Below are 26,699 nucleotides of genomic sequence, written 5' to 3' on the forward strand. Positions count from 1 at the left end.
GACATTCACAGAGTTGTCCCTAAGCCACTCTTGAATTGTCTTGGCTGTGTGCTTAGGGTCATTTTCCTGTTGGAAGGTGAACCTTCGCCACAGTCTGAGGTCCTGAGCCCCCTGAACCAGGTTTTCATTAAGGATATCTCTGTATTTTGCTGCATTCAGCTTTCCTTCAACCCTGACCAGTCCCTCAGTCCCTGCTGCTGAAAAACACCCCCACAGTATGATGCTACCACCATGCTTCATTGTTGGGTTGGTATTGCGCAGGTGATGAGCGGTGCCTGGTTTCATCCAGACATGATGCTTTGAAATGAGGCCAAACAGTTCAATCTTCATTTCATCAGACCAAAGAATCTGGTTTCTCACAGTCTGAGAGTCCTTTAGGTGATTTTTTACTAATACCAAATGGGCATTCATGTGTCTTGCACTGAGGAGAGGCTTCCGTCTGGCCACTCTGTCATAAAGCTCAGATCGGTGGAGTGTTGCAGTGATAGCTGTCCTTCTGCAAGTTTCTCCCATCTCCATACATGATCTCTGGAGCTCAACCAGAGTGACCATCGGGTTCTTGGTCACCTCTCTTACCAAGGCTCTTCTCTCCTGATTGCTCAGTTTGGCTGGGTGACCAGCTTTAGGAAGAGTCCTGGTTGTTCCAAACTTCTTCCATTTAAGAATGATGGAGGTCACTGTGCTCTTGGGAACCTTCAATGCAGCCAAAACAATTTTGTAGCCCTCCCCAGATCTGTGCCTCGACACAATCCTGTCTCTGAGCTCTGCAGGCAGTTCCTTTGACCTCATGGCTTGGTTTTTGCTCTGATATGCATTTTCAGCTGTGAGACCTTATATAGACAGGTGTGTGCCTTTCCAAATCATGTCCAATCAATTTAATTTGCCACAGGTGGACTCCAGTCAAAGTGTAGAAACTACACTTATATTAAAAAAAAAAATTAAAAAAAAGTTGATCCAGATATGGGATGCACCCAAGCTAAATTTCAAGTGTCATAGCAAAGGGTCTTAATACTTATGTCAGTGTGATATATATATATATATATATATATATATATATACATTTGCAAAGTTATAAAAAATCTGGGGTATGGACTGTAGATTGATGTGAAAAAAATTACTTAAAGCATTTTAGCACAAGGCTGCAACATAACAAAATGTGAATGAAGGGGTCTGAATACTTTCTGAACGCAATGTACAATAAACAAAGAAATACTTATTATTTTTTCTCTTACAGAGTAATGGGATGCAGAGCCTGGTCACAGGATTAAGGTAGCAGTTACAGAAGGCCTATACATCTATAGTGGCAAATGTTAAGAAAGCCCCTCGAACCAGCTTCAACCTGGCAAAGTATGGAGTCAGCATCATCATTGGGTTCTTTGGCACAGCCAGGGAGAGAGCACTCCACAACCTTTCTTATTATGGGCTGGTGAGTAAGTCATCCTTGGGCCTTATTTGATTTGGCCTCTCACGTGCTGTGAAGTGTCTGGAATTCAGTTCACGTGGAGTCTTCACATGTGGATAGACCCCCTCGAACACCTCGCACATACACAAACAAACATACACACCCCAACCACATTACCCACTACTGCTGTGATCACACACCTAGCTCTGCATGGTACAGTCCAAATAATTCCTTCATAGACTGAGGGCAACTCATTGAATTAAAGTAGAAAATTGTGACCATTCTCTAAGATTTTAAAGGTCACCAGATTTCCTTAATATTTTAGACTTAATTCAGAAGGTTAGTCTATAGAGTGTATCCTTGCAAACCAAGGATTAGTTGTCTCTGCATATTAAGCTGGGATAAAAAGTATTTTAACATTGAAAAATACACACTTCAGCTTTAAAATAAATGTAAAAAAATTTTTTTTTATGTGTAAAGAAGGAAGTACAAACTTTAGGTCATTTGAACAGATTGCACAAATGTTAAATGTTTTTCTTTTCTGATACAATTTTGAGTAATATTCCTTTTAAGCACCTCTAGTGCACCTATGACTCTCTGCAGGGGGAAAAAAAACCCAACAACAAGGCCTTTTTTCAGAGGCTGAGTTTTATGACTCTGACAAAGTTTCATGTCACTCAAGTCCTGAGAACTTCCTGTGTTATCTCAAACATTACTGTTACGAGCCCCTGCTCTTTGGCTTCTGTTTTTTCCTGTGTAGGCTGCCAATCATATGTAGGTGGAGACTTTAACCAGCTACACCTGGAGTCCTGCTTATTTAAAGAGGTGCTGGATGCACTTCATGGGTGCTGCTGCCCCAGGAAACTTACTCCAGTGTTTAGTGTTTGTTTGATATTGATTTCATATTTTATTTTAAGAGGATGGTGAGTGTTGTCTTGTTTAGTTAAAATAGATTACAGTGGACAGATTACGCAAACAAGCTAACGCGGAAGATTTGTTTCGGAGTTTCTTTTCCAATGGGAGTTAGAAAGGTTTCTTAACTCTTCGTTTTTTCACGTTTTATTTAGTCAGCTCACCTGTCCTTTTGTTTTCTGATTTTGATGGCTTAGGTTGGTACCAAACTTGGGTCATAACAATTACACACACTCCCTTTAATGTACTCAATGTGAATATAATTTTGCATCCAAAGACCATTTTGGTTTCCTTCACAGAAGCCATAACTATTTTTTTCTGTGAACGTTTGCTGTCTGAAGTTTAGGAAGGATTTTCCATTCAAAGCAATATAGATTTTGACATGATTAAAGAAATGGTTCACCCAAAGATGAAAATTCTCTCATTTACTCATCCTAATACCCATCCAGATGTGTTTGACTTTCTTTATTCTGCAGAACACAAACAAAGATTTCTAGAAGAATATCTCAGCCCTGTAGGTCCATATAATGCAAGTGAATGGTGACCAACATTTTTAAACCGTACATCGTGCCATTGCAGTCTCTAGGTATGATCATGATTTCAAACTTGATTACACTTCCTAGTGCTTGATGCATGACGCTAGGAAGTGTAATCAAGCTTGAAATCATGATCGGCAAGGAGCAGTGTTGCCAATTTAGCGACTTTGTCGCTAGATTTAGCGACATTTCAGACCCCTTTAGCGACTATTTTTTTTCTAAAAAGCACCTAGCGACAAATCTAGCGGCTTTTTGGACAAACCACAGCTACTTTCCATAGAAGAGTCACCAGTACTGCTGCGAGGTCTTGCTTTCTCGCCACAGGCAAACCTCTCTCTGCGTCTACTCTGTTCAGTGAGTGGCAGAGAGGAGCAACACATTCAGCTGACCGCACGGCAGCTGACACAGATGTAAATGAGCTGCGCATGTGCAAACAGAGTTGCCAAGGACCAATCGCTAATCTGTATTGTTTGCTCCTCTGTTTTAATTTTAAACAATTTAATTTGTCCATTATTTTTCTTCTCATTTGCCTATCGCACGTAGTTTAACTCCATTTTGTGCCCATTTCAATCTGTTGATCAGTATGCACATAATGTTGTTCTTTTGAAAATATGCACATAGGTTTTTTTTCATAAATATGCACATAGTTCCTTTGTATGGTTTTATCCTGAGTGGCAGCACACCACCCGGCCTGTATACATACCCTTAGTTGCCTGTTAAGCCGCCGATACACTTGCTTTTCACCAATGCAATGCATTCACCAATGGTTTGCTTTGTCAACATCGTTGTTCAAATATTGATTGCGCACTTTTAAATCTTAAAAAAAAAAATCTTTGTATCTGGAGGATTAAAAGGTTTATCCACTAGGGAGCAAATAGGCCTAATCATCCCTGACTGAAAACGGAACATCCTTCTTGTGGTTTGTTACCCAGATGGAAGCTGTGCGCTGTGTGAGAAAAAAATAAGACATTCTGTCACTTCTAACTTTCTCTCTGAGTGATCATTTTACATATAAATATAGCCGAAATCACAGCACAGCCGTTGTCTTTAACTTATGTTATAAAATCAGGATTTTAGCAGTGTAGAGCAGCAGCTTGGAAATTGCTTGGAAGTGACTACTGGTTAACATGTAGTCTTAATGGGCGGCGTTTTAGTCACTATTTCATACTCGTTCCATTGTCTGACAACAGAAATAGAACAAATATGTAAATGAGAACAGCTTTATTTATTAAAATACAGTATGTGAGCACAGAAAGTAGTAAGTGAAGCAAACAGATGTAAAGGGCTGACACAAGGCAGAATGCAAATACAACACGATGACGTCATGAATATGCTAATTACGCATGACGTCATCTAGCACATTTAACGACTTTTCGAGCAGGCTTTAGCTACTTTTCATTGAAAGTAGTTGGCAACACTGCCAAGGAGACTCCTGATATCAAGATTTATTGTGAAAAAGGAGTTACATTTTTGTCTTTTTTCACCCCAAACTGGTTGGATCAATTCAGAAGACATGTATTAAAACACTGGAGTCATATGGACTACTTTTATGCTGCCTTTATGTGCTTTTTGGAGCTTTGAAATTTTGGTCACCATTCACTTGCATTGTGTGGACCAACAGAGCTGAGATATTCTTAAATTTTTTGTTTGTGTTTTGCAAAAGAATGAGAATTTACATTTTTGGGTGAACTGTCCCTTTAAGACAGGGGTCGGGAACCTATGGCTCGCGAGCCACAAGTGGCTCTTTGTTAAAAATCAAGTGGCTGGCAGGGTGTCTCACCATTCATCACCAACACATGATCGTTTAAAACTTTCTAGAGATAATTTTCCTACAGAAAGTGTGGGTGCGATTGCAAAGCTTGAAGTCAATGACACTGTTCTGATTTCCTTCCGAATTTGTTGTACACCCTACTCCTGGTGAACAAGGTTTGAAATGAACACCCGCCAAATGCAGATTTTTCATGCGGAGTATTTTGCTGATGTACCAGCCACTGTGGAAGACGACCTGTAAGACATCTCGGAGTGATATATTACAAGAAATTAGATACAAAGAAGCGCGTTTGACGAAACGTGATTATATTTTGAAGAACAGACAAAAGAAAAGCCACCGATGCGCATCTAATTTGATGTGCAGTGAGCTCTGCTGTTCATGAGTGCAATGAAAGCGCTTCTCCAAAACATGCACATGCTTAGAGTTCTGGGCCTCGTTTCCCAATAACTATTGATCTTAGTTGTTAAGAGCATTTTCTACAAGCGATTTTATGAAAGTTCGTTATTTTATGATGTGCACCCAGGGTGTGATATAGCACCCGCCACCTGCAAAATGTGACGAGGCTCAATCCAGTTCACAAGCTCCTTGTCCAAATGTATTTCATGCGCGGGTAATTTTGCTCATCTACCCACAACAGGCGGGCGACCTGTAAGACGTCTCGGAGTGACACATGACAAAAATGCTGTTAGTCAAAAAGAGTCGCTTGAAGAAACACACTTTATTATATTTTTAAGAACAGACAAAAGAAAAGCCATCAGTGCTCGTGTCTGATTCGCTGTTTGTTCAAAGGCGTGCAACGGGACCCTGTCTCGTGGAGCAAGCGCATGTATAGAGTTATCACTCCTTTTTCTCTGTTTCATTCATCTGAAAACTGTTTGCAAGAATAATGTTGTCTTTGAGAATGCTGCAAATGATCTCCAATCATCTCGTGAGGTGCTGTGAGTTTAGTTTCTCTTTATTTCCATGGAGCTGTTTGCTCTTACACATTTTGAACGCAACTCTGCTGGTTCAGTAATATATACAGGTATCTTTGTATTAAAGAAACAAAGACAAAAGTGATTAAATCAAAGTAATACAAGACACGTTCACCTTGAACCTAAAATGTATTTCTATTTTCTTTAGGCAGCATTAACTGTTTTACAAAAAGCAATACAAACACATTCGATAAGAACACACATTTGGCAGCATTTTTTGGGAACACAAGGGAAATTATTAGGCGTATTTATTATGATGATTATTATAATGATCCTTACATTTATAATTGTCTTTAGTTCTTAATTTGTAGGCTTTAAGTAATTTTTCACCTGTTGTGATACTTGCGTGATGGAGAAAGTTTTGGATTTGGGGAGGTGGTTATATATAAGATTGAATCACTTCATTATTTTAATTGCTTTTTCCGTTTCATTTAAAGTGCAATTTGAATTTAGAAATGTCTTTTTAAGTTTTTCGTGTTTCAATAAATTTATTTAATTTTTAAAGCAAAATCAATAAAGCAAAAATATTCACTGACCTTGGGGGTTAACCATATAATCAGATATTGCGATATTTTAAATGCGATTATCATTAAAATATTTTTTACATATCGCCCAGCCCAAAAGGGAAGTTAGATTTTTCATGAACAATTGTAAAATGACCCGCACAAACACGTGTACTCAATTCCATAATGTAACGTTACCTATTAATTTTTGCATATTTGTTTGTTTTTGAGTAGTCTATGGGCAATATAAACATTTTATTTTATTGAAAAACTTCGTTTTTGAAAATAGTAAATTATTCATTTGTGGTATGGCTCTTTCGAAAAAATGCATCAACCAAAAATTGAAAAATTGGCTCCTTAGTGAAAACAGGTTCCTGACCCCTGCTTTAAGACATTTAAGTGCCTACTAGGATCATAGCAAATAGCTTACCACTTGCAATGCCATCAGTGTTACATCAAAAGAGGAATAATCGTGCTTACCAACCTTAACTTATAAGACATCAATAGAATTTTGAGATTTTTTACATTTACAGAGTGCCCTGGTCTCGGCCACGGCGTTGTTGGAATCCACGATGGAGGATGGTACGTTTTGTTACGTTAACTCTATATTCTGCTTGTAAGCTTCACTTTATTTAGTTGACCAGCTACTGGAAAGCTTGCTTCTAAAACAACCAGGCCAATTTAACTGTTACACTTGTGTAAAATCACCATGCAACAACTGCTTTATGCAGCACAATGAGCTAGTAGCTAACAGCTAGCGGCAGTGTTATTGTTTATGGTCAGTAATGTTTGTGTCGCGTTTAAGATGATGTCACAGCAGTAGAGACGGCGTAACTATGACGATCAGCCTATAATCCCACCCATGTTGAGGCGGCACTAAACTGCAGTGGAAAAGCAAGCTCAGAAAAGTATAGCGAGCAGAGTCGAGTCGAACCGTAACTTGCAGTGGAAAAGTGCCATAAATAACCATACAGGCCCGGTTCTACGGGGATGCTTGAGGGTGCTAAGCACACTCTAACGAACCTTAGAGCACCCTCAATTGCAGACCAGGGCAAACTACTGCCCGCGGGTCGATTTATCATGAACGTTTTTATTAGATCTTTCATTTATCTGGATTTGGGACCTATCGCGCATCCATAAGCTTTTAATATGCTCATGGTTGCCAGATAATAGATGCAACACCCCAATCAGAGATTTATACTTGCACAAATAGGACATATTTCGCCTTATGTCATACTTAATTTATGCAATCTGGCAACCATGCATGCGTGTGCGCACACTCTCTCCTCGTCTGATAAAAACCTTAAAGTGCTCAATAGTGCAATATTATGCTCAAAGAAAAGTGTGATGCAGCCACTCCATGTCCATTCGTGATGCTGCGTGTGCTGTTTAGTGCCAAGACTGCAAGCAAACCTTTTCAGTGACAAACTTTAGTAAAATCCCAATATATCTAAACATCATTCGCACGCGGAGGGGACATGCAAGCAAAACCAAGTGAGAGAGGATTATGTTTGTTCTTTGTGTTATTTGTAAAATGATAAATCCTTCACACCTGTATGTGAATGTTACTCTGGCAGTAGTCATTTATCAGTGTCATGCAGCCTGTTTAATTCAGTTGTGTGCTGAATGGGATGCCAAATAGACCATTGATGAGACTCACATCATGACCCATGAGCGTGTAAAAAGGTTGATAATGTTTTGAGAATAAAACAACTTTGTCCACTTTGCGGCCAACATTAAAATAAGCCTTTAGAATCTATAATTTCTGAATATTTAATTTTACTATTAAACCAGACTCCTGATGTAGTGTTAAATTGAATACTAAATTACCACTGCATTGAAGTATGGTAAAATAAACAAGTAATAATTATACTTAATCAGTTTTACTAACACATGATAGAAAATGTAACAGAAAAACTTAAAGCAATCGCAGAATGGTCCCATCAGAATACACTTCAGAAATTTGTGCATCATTTATTGAGTGCATGAGTGCACTACTACTACTGGGATTAAAAGATACAACTATGCAGAAATGTTTATCTTCTCTCTTTCATGTTCTACTTAACAGCTGATGTGGCCCCTGTCCCAAAACAATTGCACACCTCCGCTCAATTGAATATGTAAGTCTAATACTGTAAATTGACAAGCAGATTTCCTTGAATCCCATCAATCACACAAAAATCCCTGCAGTTTGTGAACACACAATTGAATTAAAACTTATAAACGTGTATGATTGTGCAAATCAGTATGTCCTAATCTGCAGGTGCAGCATTTTGCTGTCATTTTCAGCGACAGATCATGTGAAAGAAAATGAATCAATAAATGTTTTGTACATAAAAAACTGTTATTTACGTTGTTTTAGTAGCATTTAAACATGATTTAATATATTTAAAAGATTTGTAATTATGATACATCTCCACTTTATACAGAGCTCCCCCACTATTTTCAGAAGCACCCTCAGTGATTTTGATCTGGAACCGGGCCTGTAACCATAGCATTATTCCTAACATTCCTTTGCTCCATTGTTATCCTTTTCTCCTCAGTCAGCACAGGGGAATGATAACACTGAGAAATGTGCACAGCAGATTATTCGAACCTGTTCAGGGCTCCAGACTGCGACTGAAATGGTCGCAAATGTGACCAAAAATAATTGATTGCGACAATAATTTAAAATCGGTTTGTGTGCTTTAGATATCATCTTGTGAGTTATTGAATATATTTTAGAATGCGCATCAGTGTGTCTGACGAGCTCGTTGCACTGCACGCAACAACAAACCAAGTGCGAGAGAGTCATGAACAAATGACTCTTTTGAACCAGATATTTTTCACGAATCACCCGAAAAGAATTGAGGGTTTGAACTCAGGAGCTCAGGTTAGCAGTTTGAATCAGGTTCACTTTCTCAGCGAATAAGGCGTCAGTGAGTTCACAACTGGGAGTGCAGACATTTCAAAATAAGAGTCCCATGTAAATTTCGGGCTTCTTTATAATTGAAATTCCCATATTGGGTACCAATTTTTAATTCTGGTAATTATCGATTGGGATTGGAGTAGCACAGTAAACTGCATCTGGGATTTCATTCAGTTTGCACTCTTGTAGTCTCTGTGTCTGTGCCATCCGGTAACAGTAAAAAAGACTAAGGCAATATTTTAAAACAATTAAAATTTTATATATATATATATAATCAAGCTTTTGACAGTTGGGACAATTGAGGGACTTGTACACAACTATTACACAAATTGCAAACATTCATTGATGCTCAAGAAGACAACACACTACTATATGCATACTATACTTTATGTAAATATTTGTAATGTAGATTCTGAAGAGCAGTACTAAATAAAAAATTATCTCTCATATTTGAATAAATTATGAAAGGGGTGTGAACATTTATGAGACAAAAGGGAATGCAAACTTATCTCCTCAACTACTGTATACTGTTTATTAAACCTTTGATGAATGGGTTATCAACTGACTTCCTTTTCTTTGGCTTTCAATCTTGTTTCTGAACAGCAATCTAAATCGAGAAAATCTGTGATTTGGCTACTAAAAACAGCCATTTGGCTCCTTAATGTTTCTGACTCCTAAGTCATTTTTTTAGTCTGGAGCCCTGCTGTTAACCTTTGTCTGGCACGACACTTCCAGTAGGCTGTCCTGATGTGGGCATAGTGATGGAGAGCATCGGTCCTCAATCTCTAACAGTTTTTTCTTTTTTTAGTGTTACTAGGCAGTGTAGTGATCTGACCCTACTCTGCCCTTTCCTTATCATCTTACTCCACAGAATAGACACCTTAGCAACACCAATCACACACTTCAGAATCACCCCCAAAAAAGGCTAATTCAATAGACATAAGTGGATGCAATTTAATTACATTTAAATCATAAATGCTTGTATTTTTGCAGAGATATTTATTGTTGAGTCCAGCAGGTTAGGTTTCAGTTTTTTGAGAAGCTGGGGCACCCAGGCATAGCACAAGCATGTGTGCAGACATGTTTTCTAGGAATTTGTGAATTGTTGTGTGAAAAGGAGATACCCACATATGGATTGAATCAAAAACAGATGATAGTTTGTCTGTAGAGGTCGTCGGTATTATAGATCTGACTGCTTTTGCTGGCCAACATGTGACTACTGTTCCTGTCCAACTCTTTTAATTTTTAATAATTCCATTTTATGCTGAAGATCCTGAAGTTATTATTTGCACAAAGGTAATTAAAATGTTAAGGGTGTTAATAAAATCTTATGCTATAGAAAAGGTGGATAAAATGTAAACGGCTTTGGACAGGTGCCATACAGGTATTTAGATTAAGTACGCTTGGGAATTGGATCTGTAGGGTGTCTTTAAAAGTCTGCTGGTGAGCTCCAAAATGGCACAGGAGTATTGGATTAGCAGGGTTTTTTTTTTTTTTTTTTTAGCAAAAATATCCACACAGGCACAAAGCTTTTACAGTTCGCACATTCCACATGCACTTGGTGACTGGAAAAACAGGATTTGAACTGATGTCTAGTGTGAGTGATGTCCTGGCACTGTCTATATGTAATATATGTAGCCTAAGCATAAATCTTGTTTACGCCTCATTTCCTAAAACTATAATAAGTACATAACTTAATTTAAAGACCCCAGGAAATGGGTTGACAAAAGCTATTTTCTTTACTGTATGTTGACATATTTCCTGTTGAAACAAGAGGTTGGGTGGGACATATTGAAGTGGTTGTCCCTTTTTTCAAATAACCAATAGGCTTCAGTTAACAACACATCCCAGCAAAACCATGATTTGCTAATGCAAGTCCTTAGAAAGTGGTATTAAGGGAAGAGGATGATCAGTTCTAGAGTGAATTATTGAACAAATATTTGAATAAGCCCAGAGCAGGTGTTGATGTTAAGTCATTTTTATTTGTATAGCTCTATTCACGATATTCATTATTCATGCAGCTTTACAGAAAATGATGCTGTAATGTCTTAAAGTCTTCACTGAACAGTTTAAATGAAAAACATGATTAAAAATCATGCTTTAAAAATAATGCAAACACTTTACAATAAGGTTCCATTTGTTAACATTAGTTAATGCACTATGTATCATGAACAAACAATTAACATTAACAATACATTGTTTACAGCATTTATTCATCTTTGTTAATATTAGTGAATAAAAAGACAATTGTTCATTGTTAGTTCAAGTAAATTCATAGTGCATTAACTATTGTTAACAAACACAACATTCGATTTTTAAAATGTATTAGTATTGGTTGAAATTAACATTAAGATTAATTAATGCTGTAAAAGTATTGTTTGTTAGTTCATGTTAACTAATGCTGTTAACTAATGTTAGCAATGATTAAAACTAAAGGATATTGGACTGTTAGATAAATGATTAAGTATTTTTGAAGTCCATCCCGAATTGACTGTGGAAGTGCATCTAGATGCAGTGTACTTTTTTATTTGGCTGATGAAGGCTAAATGCCATGAATATCTTGGTCCAATTTCCCAGAGGAGAAAGACTTGTACATTTTACATGTGAGTATTTGCTTCAAGTTTACTTTGTCAGCTTTTAAGGATAGCCTATACTAGCACATAGATAGCCTCAAAGCTAATACACATGGACTAATAATAGCCAGTAGATGGCTGCAGGGTCTCCTGAACAGTAAAGCATTTCGCCATGATGCTGCTACGGAATGAACTGTGGCAAGGCTGAACAAGGCCACATTTATAACTTAGAGCTGTGGGAAAATGCCTTTGTTTCCATAACAGAAAGATGCTATGTTTTGTCTGAAAGGGGAGGCACCTGCATCTAAGCGTAAACTTAGTCACAATGGAAAAGGTATACTTTCATACATTGCGGTCACTCAGAACTGTTCTTTGATCTTTGTTCTGTGTGTGTGTGCATAAGAGTGTGTGTTCTGCGGTCTCCCTTCTGGCTGTGTTAGTCTCACCCATATATATTTGTGTGTGTGTGTGTGTGTGTGTGTGTGTTATGTAGTGTGTTCTGCCTCCTGGCTGTTTTAGTCTCTTCCATTTATTTGTGTGTGTGTGCGTGCGTGCATGTGCTTCATTGTGGGTGTGTTATTGTCTCACCCCCTCATTTCTGAGTGTGTGTGTGTGCGTTTAGCATTGTGGCTCATTTATTTAAATGCTCTGTGTTATAATCTCACCAGTTCATTTTGTGTGTGCAAGTGTTTGTATGTTTTGCACTCTGGATGATTTATAGTCTCACCCTTTAATTTCTGTGTGTGTTTTTCTGCATTGTGGCTGATTTATTGATTGTATTTGACTGATCAAAACAAAATTGCTCTGTGTTATGGTCTTTCCCATCCATTTTCAATGGTCAGTCAATTTTGACCACAAAGACAAAGTATCGTTTTTTTTTTTTTTACGAACACTTAGACTTATCGAATCATGCCCAAATTGTCTTTGTATGTTCAGATGGCAAGTGGAGGTAAAGTCACCAAGTCTTGTATGGCTCAGATAAAGGAAACCATTTTTATTAAATCTGCAAAAGTTTTTACGGTCAAAAATGACCAAAGACCATAAGAGGGTTAAAGGTGCATACATGATTTTCAGCTATTTTGCCAACTTCCAATAGACTTGTGCTGTGTTCCATTCAAAGTTGGATGTAGGATATTCCAACTTGATATCTCTGATCTTTGACCATTAAGGCATTCTTTGGTTCGGGGATCGGAAAATTACGTATAAGGAAATGAAACTGCAGCTCCCGTTAGCTCAGCAGGTATTCGACTGTCAACAGAAACATCTCTTAGTAACCAAATTGTGGAGGATGAACAATGCTATTCAATGCAAGCATTTGTTCTACAGGTTGACAATAATCAAAAGAGAGTATAATTTACCATATTTCACACACTTGTCTCTGCAAATATTGGCTAAACAAATTTTATTGTCATTTAATATTGGAATGTTGACTCGATGCTTTTTATTTGCTTAAAAGTTAATATTTATCATTGACTTTGTACAGTACATTTACTTGGGTGCCGAGCCATGCTTGTGTGATGTCATGCACCTGCAACTCAACAAAATTGGAATTGAGGATTTTACAAGTTGCAAGTCTGACTTCAAGTGGCGTTCCATTGCGCTTTTCCAAGTAGGAAGTTGGAAATTCCATCTCTTCAACCACGTGTCCTCTATCCAAAACCCTGCCCTGCAAAGACATGTCAGCCATCCCAGAGCCATCTCAGAAATGGAGAGAGCATAATGTGATTGGCTAACTATTCTGATTGGCAAAGAAAGCATGAAAAAGTAAACTGCCTGGCCAAAAAAAAGTTGCCGTTTGGATTTAAATAAGCAGATACTTAAGAGCCTATGACTGGATCATTATTGCAGTGATTAATGTGTTTCAGCTGGCAACAACTGTTTTAACCATAACTGATGGTGTGTGAAGCTTCTCAGTTCTTAAACAACCATGTCGGAAGACATATCCCGTGGTCATGAAGAAGATGTTACTGTGTTTCAGAAGGGGCAAATTATTGGCCTGCATCAAGCAAAGAAAACAACTAAGGAGACTGCTGAAATCAATGGAATTGGGTTAAGAACTGTCCAACGCATTATTAAAACCTGGAAGGATAGTGGTGAACCTTCAGCTTCTTGGAAGAAATGTGGTTGGAAAAAAATCTTGAATGATCGTGAATGGAGATCACTAAAACGCATGGTGAAGTCACATCGTAAAAAACAGACAGTAGAACTTATGGCTATGTTTAATAGTGTAAGTAAGAGCATTTCCACATGCACAATGTGACAAGAATTTACAGGACTGGGACTAAACAGCTGTGTGGCCACAAGAAAGCCACTTGTTAGTGCGGCTAATCTGAAAAACAACTTCAATTTGCTAGAGAGCATAAAGATTGGACTGTGGAGCAATGGAAAAGGGTAATGTGGTCTGATGAGTCCAGATTTACCCTATTCCAACGCGATGGGCGCATCAGGGTAAGAAGGGAAGTGCATGAAGCAATGCACCTGTCGTGCATAGTGCACTGTACAAGCCTCTGGAGGCAATGTCATGATATGGGGTTGCTTCAATTGGTCAGGCCTAGGCTCAGCAATGTTATGCGGCAATAAAATGAAGTCAGCATATTACTTGAATGTACTGAATGACTAGGTTATCCCATCAATGGATTTTTTTCTTCTCTGACAGCAGGGGTATATTCCAGGATGACAATGCCAAGATTCATTGGGCTCAAATTGTGAAAGAGTGGTTCAGGGTGCATGAGGAATCATATACACCCATGAATTAGCCACCACAGATTCCTGACCTTAACCCCATTGAAAGTCTTTGGCATGTGCTGGAGAAGACTTTATGGAGTGGTTCAACTCTCCCGTCATCAATACAAGATCTCGGCCAAAAATTAATGCAACTCTGGATGGAAATAAATGTTGTGACGTTGCACAAAGTTGTCAAAACAATGCCACAATGAATGCGTGCCGCAATCAAAGCTAAAGATGGTCCAACAAAATATTAGAGTATGCAACATTTTTTGGCCAGGCAGTGTAGTTCAGCTGTCTAGTAGGGAAATGGTTATGGTATTCCTTGGAATTCCAAAAAATATCTTACAGCACCTCTATGGTTTCTTCAGTCTAATAATTTTAATACTGTATATGATACATTGGTACTAATATCAGTTTGCCAATATTTGCACTCTCATTTTAAACAGGGTTTACTGTGAGGACAATAAGGAGAATTATTTCAAATGGCTCTGAGCCAGCACAGCTATGAAGATGTAATAACCCGTAGAGTACATTTTGTATTGTCTTTGGATAATGAGTTTAACCAGCATAAGGATAGGAAGAAAAAGAGAGACAGATGATGGATGAGTTCATAATGGGGCCTGTTTGGGTAAAAGTCAGACCTTTGGAAGTATTGCTGTCTTCAACAGTGATACATTTGCATGTAGGAATTTAAACTTGTTCTATTACTTGAACAGAGAAAATGCTTCTATATGGACATTTTGTTTTCTTGTCGTCCCTCGTTTCCAGTCTTTAAATTCTATCACATAATTTAAACTGGGAGTTTACTGCATTTTAAATCAAAAGAAAGCAAAAACTTTAGTCCACCATAAATGGTGTACTATACATTAATACTTCAACCATAATCTGTGTAAACATCAAATGCAACTGGAACTTGGAATTATATTGAACTAAAGAAACCCCAACCCAGGGAGGTGATTCAGTTCAGAAGCCCACTGGTAGGTAGATACACGCATTTAATCCAGCCACTTTGCTTTAACACAGTTAAGGTCAGTCAGATCCAGTCAGTGGAAAGGAAATAAAAATATAATTGGTTAGCTCATGCCACAGTAGATAGAATAAAACCCAAACCAGAATGAGAATATGAAATTAATAGAATGAATTGATCATAGTCCCTGCCTAAGCCTCACTGAACTTAATCAGAACTGAATTATTTTTATCCTCATGATGGTACTCAAGTATTTGTTTATATAACTTTTAGCCCTCTTGCAGGTCAAACTGGAACCAGGTGTTAATTTTTACTCAGCCTTAATTGACTTGTTGCAATAAATCATTCTACTTTGTCATCCACGTGTGCTGTGAAGTAAGAATAGCTCAGTTTAACACTTGGCCATGTGACACTGCAAAAGCTGATGGTTCCTAAAGTTGCAAGTGATATTTAGTCATGCTCATCCAGATTTTTTTTTGACATGCTAAATATACATATTGCCAGGTACAGTGTGTTCTTTAACCTAGTAGTCATCTAGATCTAATAAAAGATGTTTATGATCCCTGTCCTTGATTAATTATATTGCAATGTGTATACCAGATGAGCATCAAAAGCAATGAATCATTCAACGTTCTCCATTTTTCTTTTTGCCATATTGGTCTTAAATTGCTTGAAAAACAGCAGGCGAGTCTCGCTGGAAGATGTCCATCAGTAGGACAAACCCTGCTGGCTTCTCTTAGAAACAGGGTCTGATATTGTCATTAGTCACAGACTGTTAGTGCAGACTTCTTATAGGTAGAGTGACAGACTTGGCAAGGAGGAGTTGACAATTACATCACAATACCAGGAAACCAGCTGGAAGATGGCATGTCTGCTAGTGAATTTTAATTCAGATTCATGCAAGGAAATGACCTGCATCACAAATAAGTAATTTGGCCAAGAGCTAATGAATGCAATCTAAAAATGTCTGATTTATTGATGTCTATTATCTCAGTCATGCACCTCAAAGAGAAAAATGCATTTGCCTTTCAAGTTCTTTTAAAAACCTGTTTATAATGTTTTAGACATGTGTTGTTGCCTTCATGTTGTTTTTAGATTTTGTTAGATTGAGTAAGGTCTCACAGATGATCTTATCATTCAGTGAGTATCTGGGTTGTTTTGTCTGAAAGTTCCTTTGTTTTTCAGTCATCAGCTTATCTGCAGAAGTGAGAAGGAGAGATATGTTGATACTTGTATCTGCGTGTTTCTTAAGGATCTGTTTAAGTTTAACAGAGTGGAAAATCTGCAGTGGAAGATCTCTGATAGCCATACAGTGTTAATAGTGAGGAGCCAAAGCTGCTCGATTCTACACATTCTTAGTAGATAAGGTGCTCTGCTCTGGTTGGCTACAGCAAATTGCATACAGGCCTTCCTTTGCCTTTCTTTGCTTTAGAAGTTCCCAAATTCTTTGCTTTTGATCCAAAATTTTCTCATTCAGGCCTAGACAGACTTCTTCCTCTACCACAAATTTGACAATCTGCTTTAAGTATTTTTCTTCCTCATTAATAACTTACCCCTAAAGAAGTGAATAATACTTTTGAAAATATGTTTAGAATCATGTACACTCTGATGAGATGAAGATTCCAGTCATATCAGAAGTTGCCTAATGAAAGCTGTTTTATTTTATTTTATATTTGAGTTGGGCCGCTGTTTTGAGATCAAGTGACAAGCCGAATACTACTCACTTTATCTCTGAACCTCCCTATTATTGGACACTTTTGCACACTGAATAAATTAATTATTGCTGACTGAATAGCACAACCTGGTTTCATAGAATCACATTACTATACCCACATTTTTGCAAATATATTTTTTACGTGGCTTGTTCTGCGTATTGCAGCCGTTTCCTGAAATGAACACTAGAGGCGCTACAACAACAATGACTTTTAATTCACTTTCACACAAATCACAAGTAAAATGGCAGATAATCAGTTTATAAACTGATTATCTTTACTTTTTTAAGACACTATCTGTTAGATTTGAGGTTTAGGGTAGTTTTGTTGATTTTAAACTCAACAGAGTGGAAGTACCTTCAAAAATATAAATCTCATTTGTTTGGGATCAAATTTAACTCGCTTTTAGCCCCACACAGTGGACATTTCATCTCGGAACTGACGCAACGTGTAAGGAACCACGTAATGTCGTTTTGCAAAAAATTTGCCAGTCACATATTTTTCATCAGATCAGGCTAGAATAGCACATGACATTGGTAGCCAATAGGGGTGTAACGATCCATCGATCCAATGACCAACGATCCGATGTTATCGAAACAACGCGTAAATATAGATAAAGAAATAATTTAAAGATGTACCTTTATTTAAATACTCTCATGTCAGCCTCGTCCGTACGCATTTCCGTCAGGCGATGAAGCAACCTTATTCATTTGACTTTATGAGTGCTAAATATGCTTTTCATGTGGGACACGGATGTGCGTTGGGTCTTTGAAGCCAAATTGTGCTCTGCTATCCGTGCGGCGTGCGCACGCGTCAACCGGGCTTCCCGCGAAATGCGAGCTCCATTGACAGGATCCGTGTGAACGCATCAACCGAGCACTCCTTAAAATGTGAGCTCTCGTGACAAACGCAGAGCGGCTCACATGCGCGATTAATTCGGACTTCCGTCGATATCGTTGCGCATGCGACCCATTTGAATTTTACATGAGAATTTGTTATTTTGAAGTACCATGGAAAAGTTCAACCAAAAGTTCAACCATCTTGACAACGCCGACATTCTGCACAGCACTATGGAAGGAAAGGGAAGCACCTGCTCAGCTCCAGCATAAGTTTTAAGACTTTACACATCAATTGATCCCAGTTAACTGTAACAGAATTTTTCATTACAACTGTGAAAGTTGTAGCCAAGAAAACCACGGATAGTTGGAAACAAGTCATGGCTATGTATTTTGAATTGGACTAAACTGAAAAATTAGCTGACTTCAAACGAGTGATGATCACTTGTGTGTGACTTTATTTTTTATATTATTTATCTGTATAATTTTTTTAAACATCTGAAGTACCGTATTTTGTTGTGGATGTCCCAATGTGTATACAGAGAGCTGAATAAAATAATCAAATTATATTTTGGTTGCATTTGAGGGCAAATATTTTTTTTAACTGATTGTGTAAAATAGGCACATAATATCGGAATATCGATCGCAGGCCCCTGAACCGAATGGTATCGTGGCAGACTTTGAAGTATCGGGAAATATTGGATCGCAGGCCAAGAGATTCGATTCAAGATCGTATCATGATGAAACGTCCAATTTACACCCCTAGCAGCCAAACACTATTAATTTTACATAATGCTGTATCAGTGCCGCTAAGTGTCAGTATGAGTCCAAGAAAACTGCCAGCCCAACATAAAACATTACTGAGTGCACCTTTCATTTAATGTAATCTGTCTGTACTTATAATTTCACAATATCCCTTCATATAAGTTTTGTGCTTGTAAGTTTTAATGAGATGGTTTTTAAGATTTCACTGTAGCTTAGACTTCAGATACTTAGACCTAGGAGGTAATAGTGATCAGGGAATTTGACAAAGAGCTGTAATTGGCCACAGACAGACCAATCCCTCCCTAATTAACCCCTGGTCTGGGACTTTTTGGGATCCCATAAAATAGCTAGACAAAAGGAGACTCCAATAGGTCTGGCACCAGAATTACTCTGACCTCTAGCTGCTGGCTATTTGTCCACATGCGGAAAGCTCCAGAGAGATATTGGGTGACTTTTCCCTTGTGCCTGCATGATGGAATTTTCTGGGAAAGAGAGAATCATTATTTCCCAAATAATGTGTTTGCAATGTTCTAGTCAGAAAATGGTGTTTGGAACTGAAGTGACAAGGCCAGGCCAGCAATGTCTGGGTGGAAAATAAATGGCTGGATTTTGGCATAACCATTGAAAACAAAATGAAAATTCCCCAGACAAAGTGTTTATACCAAGTGGACTTAAACTTAAACTTTTCAACTGTGTTGTAATGTCAAAGAGTTAATTATATCATCCATAAGACCTCAACGTGCAATGCACACTCTTAGGCTCTTTATTATTAATGTCTCACATAGGATACATGTTATTTTTCATCTTCTTGTGGATTGTTCCTGAACATTTTGCATCTTTTTTTTAATGCTGATACAGTCGTGTGAATGAACAGAAATATGTGATTGCCAAATTTCATAATCTCTGCTACCTTTGAGGGCCTTCATATGTGGAAAACTGAACAATGGCTTTGTTTTGTTTAATAACAGCTTCCCAGGCGATCTTCCAAGCCAGAAGAAGATTCTGAATCTACAGAGAAAGATGGAGTAGAGAAATGTCAGTGTGGCTCCCCAGCACTGGAGTCTAATGGAGCGGACAACATGCACAACTCCACTGACAACTCTGAGCAGCAGGCTCTGCTGAAGAAGGTCTTGAAGCAGATTCCTATGCAGCAGAAAGTGGTTCTTTGGGGCAGCAGCAAGAACGTATCCAGCCACAGCCCCTTTAGTAAGGGTCGGTCAGATCACATCCAGATCTCCTCCTCTTCTTACACTTGCACAGTTCAGAACTGCAAGAACAATGCCCCCACTGCAAAGTGAAAATGGAGCATCATTTATAGGCCAAAAGTAGACAGTCAGAGGTGGGATGCGCTAAGGCAATGTTGGAAGTTTTGAGAGCTTGGCAGTCCCGGCTCATGATTGCTAAAATGTTGATAGTGGGGTTGCTTAACACCTTCACATATATTAGATATTTTAACATATATAGACACTCTAACTGGTGTTTTCCTTTGCATTTACTGTCTATTATAAAACAAGTTTGGTTTGTGGTACAAAAATCACTCTGGAGGATTAAAGGGATAGTTCACCCAAAAATGGAAATTCTTTCATCATTTACTCACCCTTATGCCACCCCAGATATGAATGATTTTCTTTCTTTCTGCTGAACACAAACGAAGATTTTTAAAATAATTTCTCTGGTCCTTACAATGCAAGTGAATGGTGAAAAGAACTTTTGAAGCTCCAAAACTCACATAAAGGAAACAAAAGTATTCCATAAGGCTTCAGTGGTTAAATTTATATCTACAGAAGCCTTATGATATGTGTGAGAAACAGATCCTTTTTACTGTAAATCTCCACATTCTTTTACATTTTGGAAGTAAAAGTTAAAGTGAAGATTTACGTTAAAAAATTGATTAAACCACTGTCTTAAAATTGATTAATCCAAAGTCTTATGGATTACATTTATGTGGCTTAATGTGATTTTTGGAGCTTCAAAGGACTGGTCACCATTCACTTGCATTGTAAGGACCAACAGAGCTGAGATATTCTTCTAAAAATCTTTGTTTGTGTTCTGCAGAAGAAAGAAAGTCATGCACACCTGGGATGGCATGAGGGTGAGTAAATGATGAGAGAATTTTCATTTTTGGGTGAACTATCCCTTTCATATAGTTTAAGAAAATGATTTTAAAAATTGTGGTGTGACTGAGCATTGCATATATAATTATATTAGTAATGACAGATGATGGGCGAAATGATGAGTAATAGCATAAAGTAAAGAAGTCTTTTGCATAATTTGTGACTGATTGTATAAGTACTAACTGTAATTGCAGAAATGGTGCAAATCTTATCAATGATTCTGGGCAAAGCCTTGGTACTTTTTTTAATTGTATTTATATTGTAACAACAGTCATAGATCACAATTGTGGATTATACATTTGAAATATAGGTGTTTTGATTTTGCTTCAAAATTCATGACAACTCTTTTTCCATCTTACTAAAAGTCCCTTGAAAACCAGGATGAGGAGTGTAAGTGTTTTTCTCCATGAAACCAGTGTACCACCAGTCTCACAAATTAAAAGAATGTTTAAAATATTCGCTACTAATTGTGCATTTTTGTTCAATTAACCTGTCTACAGAAAACCAACCAACGCAGGGTTCCTCAATAGGCGGCCCGTGCTAAGGGCTTGTTCACACCAAATCCGTGACGATTTTGAGAGACAAACTTCTGACGAACGGTCCATACACATAGTCTGTAAAAATAAAAATGAAAAACAATTTCACCCCTGTACAGTAGGCAGTGCTGTTGATGTTCTACAAACATTTATTCAAGTCTCCTGCCCGCACCTTTAGCTGTTAGAGATTACAGTAATATATTGAACGCTGTTAAAGCATTTATTTACCTAATTTGGCATAACTTTAATTATTTTCTTTCCAAGATGTTGATGCATTTTTTGAGGAGTAGATAATCTGTGTAAGGTGTTGATGCATTTTGAGGAGTAGATAATCTGTTTTATGCGAGTGATATGAGTAAAGATCGCTGTTGCATAAATATACGTCCTGTTTATATTTGCACATGTATTTTGCTACGAGTAGGGCCTACTTTTCAAACAGACTCCTGAACCCAACTACTCTTTTTATAATGTCTGGATTAATGCCTTGATAATATAACACAAGGTACTGTGATACAAATACATGTGAAATAGTGCACATTTAGAATAACACTGTACAGTAAAAAAAAATAAAAATGATGCACAGCCTAATATTTAAAATGATATGCAAGAAAGAATTGTCTCATTCTTTTATTTATTGAAATTATTGCAATCATTTGTTATATTATCCTTAAGAACAATAACATTGCTAAATAGGTCTAACAGTTGAATCTGCAATTAGGGAAAGTGCAGGGATAGATCTTATTTGGAGATGAGTAGTAACAGTTGACTCGCATGGAGGACATGGAGATCCAGATTGTTCAATAAAGGTTTTTTTTTTTTGGTTTTTTTTGCAGCAGGCAAAGTTGTGTAGTTTTGTGTATCTGTATGCAAACAAAATGTTCATAATTGTCTGAATAAATAAAACAGGCTACTAATACTGAGGAAAAATAACTAATAAAAATCAGAATATTTATGCATGACTCTTTTAATATTAAAAACAACAATAGTATTAATAATAACAATAATAATAGCAGCAGCACAAACACTTTGTCCTTACATCGAGAGTGGTGGCCCTTGACTTTGTATTGTTGACAGAATTTGGCCTGTGGTGAAAACCACAATTGGGGAATTAATTCAATAAATTTTACTTAATCGAATAAGTACAATTTTAATCTTATCACATGTCACAGCCTTAAAAACTGTATGAGTGGACTCCTTAGGTGGTAAAGTCATATGTATGTTTATTAAAGGGATAGTTCACACAAAAATGAAAATTCTCTCATCATTTACTCACCCTCATGCCATTCCAGATGTGTATGACTCTCTTTTATCTGCAGAGCAAAAATGAAGATTTTTTAGAAGAATATCTCAGTGCTGTAGGTCCATACAATGCAAGTGAATTGTGACCAGAAATTTGAAGCTCCAAAAAAATCAGTATAAAAAGTAGTCCATATGACTCCAATGGTTTAATCCATGTCTTCTTAAGAAATCTAATTGATTTTGGGCGAGAAAAGACCAAAATGTTACTCCTTTTTCACTGTACATATTGCCTCTAGGCACAATCATGATTTAGTGTAATCGAGCTTGAAAGCATGATCGCCAAGGAGACTGCTGATGTCATGATTTATAGTGAAAACGGAGTTATATTTTGGTCTGTTCTCACCCAAAACTGATTTGATCGCTTCAGAAGACATGGATTAAAACACTGGAGTCACTTATGGATTACTTTTCTGCTGCCTTTATGTGCTTTTTGGTGCTTCAAAGTTTGCTAACCATTCACTTGCATTGTGTGGACCTCCAGGGCTGAGATATTCTTCTAAAAATCTTTGTTTGTGTTCTGCAGAAGAAAGTAAGTCAAACACATCTGGGATGGCATGAGGGTGAGTAAATGATGAGAGAATTTTCACTTTTAGGTGAACTATTCCTTTAAGATATTAACAATGGGCACAATTCGAATAATTCATTTTTAAAAATTTCTCTTCATAAAATGACAAACTAACCATTGAAGCAGTAGTTATTCGGTTATTTTCATACCACTTTTATATTCAGCATACTTTAAGCCTAGTTAGCACAAGTGCTACGTGTTTCAAGCTTTGATTTTTGCATATTTTAATAAGAATAAACAATATTATCAGAGGCTATGCCTCCTTAGTCATTATATACATGAATAAAACAGTTTTATCAATAAAAAGCCATGCGTACTTGTGATATATGCATGTGATCTATAAATATACTGTACTGTATACAATTTTGATTTTTTTTCATAAAGATTATCTTTCTCAAGTTAACTTGAGAAATTGGTTGACCACCAATTTTGATAGTAACAATGTACTCCCAATTATTTAATCTTTTACAAATACAGCATATTCATTGACTGATGATGGTAACATTTTTCTGTAAAATGACACTCATGGTAAAACCTTCATTGTGGTTATTGGCTTTGTATTGACAATGTGTGGTCTAGAAATCAATACATGTGAGTATTCTTCATAAAGCACTGACACAGCCTCAAAAAGGAAGTCAGGAAAAATGCATACTTTGTTTTTTTCTTTGGATAAGAGAGTGTGTAGGGGTGAACGCACATCTTCAAATAGTTCATTGTTATTTAACTGCAAGATGGCCTTGAACGACAGCTCTTTGTATGATGATATCTCTAGTGTGGCAGACTTGCTGTATTTTATAAATGTAGCAGAAGACAATGTTGCCTTGCATCTGCTTGTATTTTTAGGCCACAGCAGGTCAGAAGAGTAGCACTGACTCATGAAAAATTCCCACTGCAGTTATCACCAGTGTTTACCAGCCAGTTGCCAACACCACTAAAGTTTATATGCAGAAGCATTGCTGCCTATTGTGCTTAAAGCAGGCAAAGGATTTTAAACAACATATTTCCCACTTTACAATGAAATATTCACTCCACTTTTGATAGATAAAATCTGCTGGTCAGTGTTTTGCCACAATTATATTACTTCATTGACCATGCATTTTCTTAGAAAGAGGCCACCACCTTAGCAGACCCACTAGGTCAATCTCTTCTGTTAGTGCCCCACTCCACTCCAGGTGTAGTCATAGGAGATATCAGGGGCTCTTGTGCAAGCCTCAGCAATTGGCCAAGCATGACATGTCCCTCTAAAATGGGTCATATCAGACCACTTAAAGCTTTATTTCCAGAGCTCCCACCAGCTTCACAGCGAATCCGTTCGCCTGCGGGCGAACACTGCAGACATGCTCTTCACAATGCCCTTGATGCCTGCTAATTTTTTCACAGACACCCTGGACTCCCTGATGCGATTCACCAGCCCATGGAAAACCATCAGAACACTGTGGTAATTCTCAGCAGCTGAGACCTCATAGAATTGACAGTCTGCAGAGAGTGCAAGTAGCCTGCCCTCCTCACTAAGGACTGTACGGCGATGATCCAGATCCCTCTTGTTTCCCACGATAACTATGGGCATCTTCTCAAAGCCCAGAAAGTCCTTGGAGGTTTTGATGGTTTGAATAAGTCTGGTGACTGCGTTGAAACTGGCTCGGTCACAGATGCTGTAGACCAGCACAAAACCATCTGCCCACTGGACTATTTTCTCACACATCAACGATTCATAAGACATGTCCTGCTGAGAGAAGAACCTTTTCCTCAATACTTCTTTTCATAGGGTGTTTTTATCAACACCTGAGATTGAATATTTAATATTTGTTGTGTCTATTCACTAAATTAACACCACACAGAAATAATTCAAAAAAAAAAAAAAAAAACAATAAAACAAACAAACAAAAAAACTAGTGGCTCTTTACAAAAAGCTTCTGAAATGTTGAATCACCTGTGACTGTGAATATGGTGCATCCCATATATTCAGAGTTTGCTCTCGTCTATCCACAACAACACTGTGACTGTAAAGGGACTCTGTAGAGGAAAACAGTTCAAACTAAATGTAATTTTCTAAAAATATCAAACGAAACTGATAACGCAGTCAAAATGAAGGGGTAACTTACCAATATCCCCATATTCACCGATGAATCTACGAGTCAGGAATCGGACAATGAGTGCTGCAAAACAAAAGTCGTTTTACATTGGCCAACAGCTCTGAAATTAAGGATGTTCAACAAAGTTAAAAAGTACACCAAAGAAAATAAATGCATTTTTATGCATGCATTTAATGTGGTTTCTTACCAGATTTTCCAACATGATCTGTGCCGAGTACCACGACGTTAGCATGCATTTTCTGAGTGTTTAGTCCAGTCATGTCCTTTGAAGAGATGCTGCGAGTGATCAGGCGCGTGTTCTCCGTGGTTAACCAAGTTAAAGAGAAGAGGCGGGGCTTAGACGTGCTCGTTCCTGTGACGCTGAGATGCTTGTGATGAGTCTCAATGAACTAAGCAACAAGTTAAGTGTTGATACGTAATATGTTATGCTTCTATACCTGGTGCCCTTCTTTCTTTTTCCTTTTCTAATCTACATTATTTAATCTAAGTCTAAGTACACTTGCACTTCTTTCATGTATATTTTTGTTGTAGTTGTTGTTAAAACCCTGGCAATAAAAAAAGAAAATAAAACCCCCAGAAAATTCTAAATAATCAGAATTAGTATTATAAGTGTGGCTTAAATGTTGCAAAAGTGAAGTATGTGGACAACCTGAATTTAATTTCAGATTAATAATCCCTTAATGGAATCTTTCTTCCATTTTTGGCACTGAACGTTTAGAAACGGGTGCTACTACACATGATGTTGAGATACTTTTTTTTTTTTAACCTATGAGGGTAAAGTCAATAAATACGGTGTTTAAGCACGTTGTTTTGTGGAGCTTTCACGTTGGAACATCCAGTGTGTGAAGGTGTTTATAGTGTTAGGTATGTGTTTGTTCAAACATTGGAATTGTAATAATGAATTGGTATAGAGTGTGTATGACTTTCGCTATTCTGCAGAACACAAACAAAGATTTTTAAAAGAATATCTTAGCTCTTTAGGTCCATACAATGCAAGCGAATGGTGACCCAAACTTTGAATCTCTAAAAAGCACATAAAGGCATTATAAAAGTAATTCATATGACTCTAGTGGTTTAGTCCATTTCTGAAGCGATCCAATGTAACAGACCAAAATGTAACTCCTTTTTCACTATAAATCTTGACATCAGCAGTCTCTTTGGTGATCATGATTGCAAGCTCTGCACATGCATGATTGATGATGTCAATCGAAAATGTTTTGTTCTTCCACTGAGCACTTTGGCACTTTTTGCACTTTTTTGGCCTCTTAATAAATATCTTTGAAGATTGTTTTTATGGACATTGTGTGCGAGCCTTTTCTTTCTCAAGATGTACAGTGAAAAAGGAGCTACATTTTGGTCCGTTCTCACCCAAAACCGATTAGATCACTTTAGAATACATGGATTTAACCACTGGATTCATATGGATTATTTTTATGTTGCCTTTATTAGGTTTCTAGAGCTTCAAAGTTTTGGATCACCATTCACTTGCATTGCATGGACCTACAG

The 26,699-nt window shown here is 37.5% G+C and overlaps 1 protein-coding gene and 1 pseudogene across 2 annotated transcripts; one reads left to right on the top strand and one right to left on the bottom strand.

Annotated features, from left to right (window-relative positions):
- The window catches only part of LOC127456199 (uncharacterized), a 31,810-nt pseudogene extending 11,646 nt beyond the window's left edge, over positions 1–20,164 (top strand).
- A 2,389-nt stretch (positions 20,165–22,553) lies between these two features.
- On the bottom strand, positions 22,554–25,490 carry si:dkeyp-59c12.1 (Ras-related and estrogen-regulated growth inhibitor-like protein). Of its 2 annotated transcripts, none has more exons than XM_051724568.1 (4): positions 25,381–25,490; positions 25,203–25,256; positions 25,031–25,113; positions 22,554–24,823 (listed from the first exon to the last, which is right to left on the bottom strand). In XM_051724568.1, the coding sequence occupies exons 1-4, from the start codon at positions 25,451–25,453 to the stop codon at positions 24,398–24,400; spliced, it is 636 nt and encodes a 211-aa protein (XP_051580528.1). In that variant the 5' UTR covers positions 25,454–25,490; the 3' UTR covers positions 22,554–24,397. The 2 variants fall into 2 exon arrangements, with proteins under 2 accessions (XP_051580528.1, XP_051580527.1); XM_051724567.1 differs by having other exon boundaries at positions 22,554–24,826.
- Between the last annotated feature and the right edge of the window lie 1,209 nt (positions 25,491–26,699).

This window comes from Myxocyprinus asiaticus, chromosome 18 (assembly GCF_019703515.2).
Source record: "Myxocyprinus asiaticus isolate MX2 ecotype Aquarium Trade chromosome 18, UBuf_Myxa_2, whole genome shotgun sequence".
Taxonomy (NCBI): domain Eukaryota; kingdom Metazoa; phylum Chordata; class Actinopteri; order Cypriniformes; family Catostomidae; genus Myxocyprinus; species Myxocyprinus asiaticus.

Excerpts from the sequence above, each read along its gene's own strand:
- si:dkeyp-59c12.1 (XM_051724567.1), bottom strand. The coding sequence starts at position 25,453 with ATGACTGGACTAAACACTCAGAAAATGCATGCTAACGTCGTGGTACTC. Across the intron at positions 25,257-25,380 it reads AGATCATGTTGGAAAATCTG|CACTCATTGTCCGATTCCTG; the intron begins GTAAGAAACCAC and ends TTTGTTTTGCAG. Across the intron at positions 25,114-25,202 it reads CGGTGAATATGGGGATATTG|AGTCCCTTTACAGTCACAGT; the intron begins GTAAGTTACCCC and ends TTTCCTCTACAG.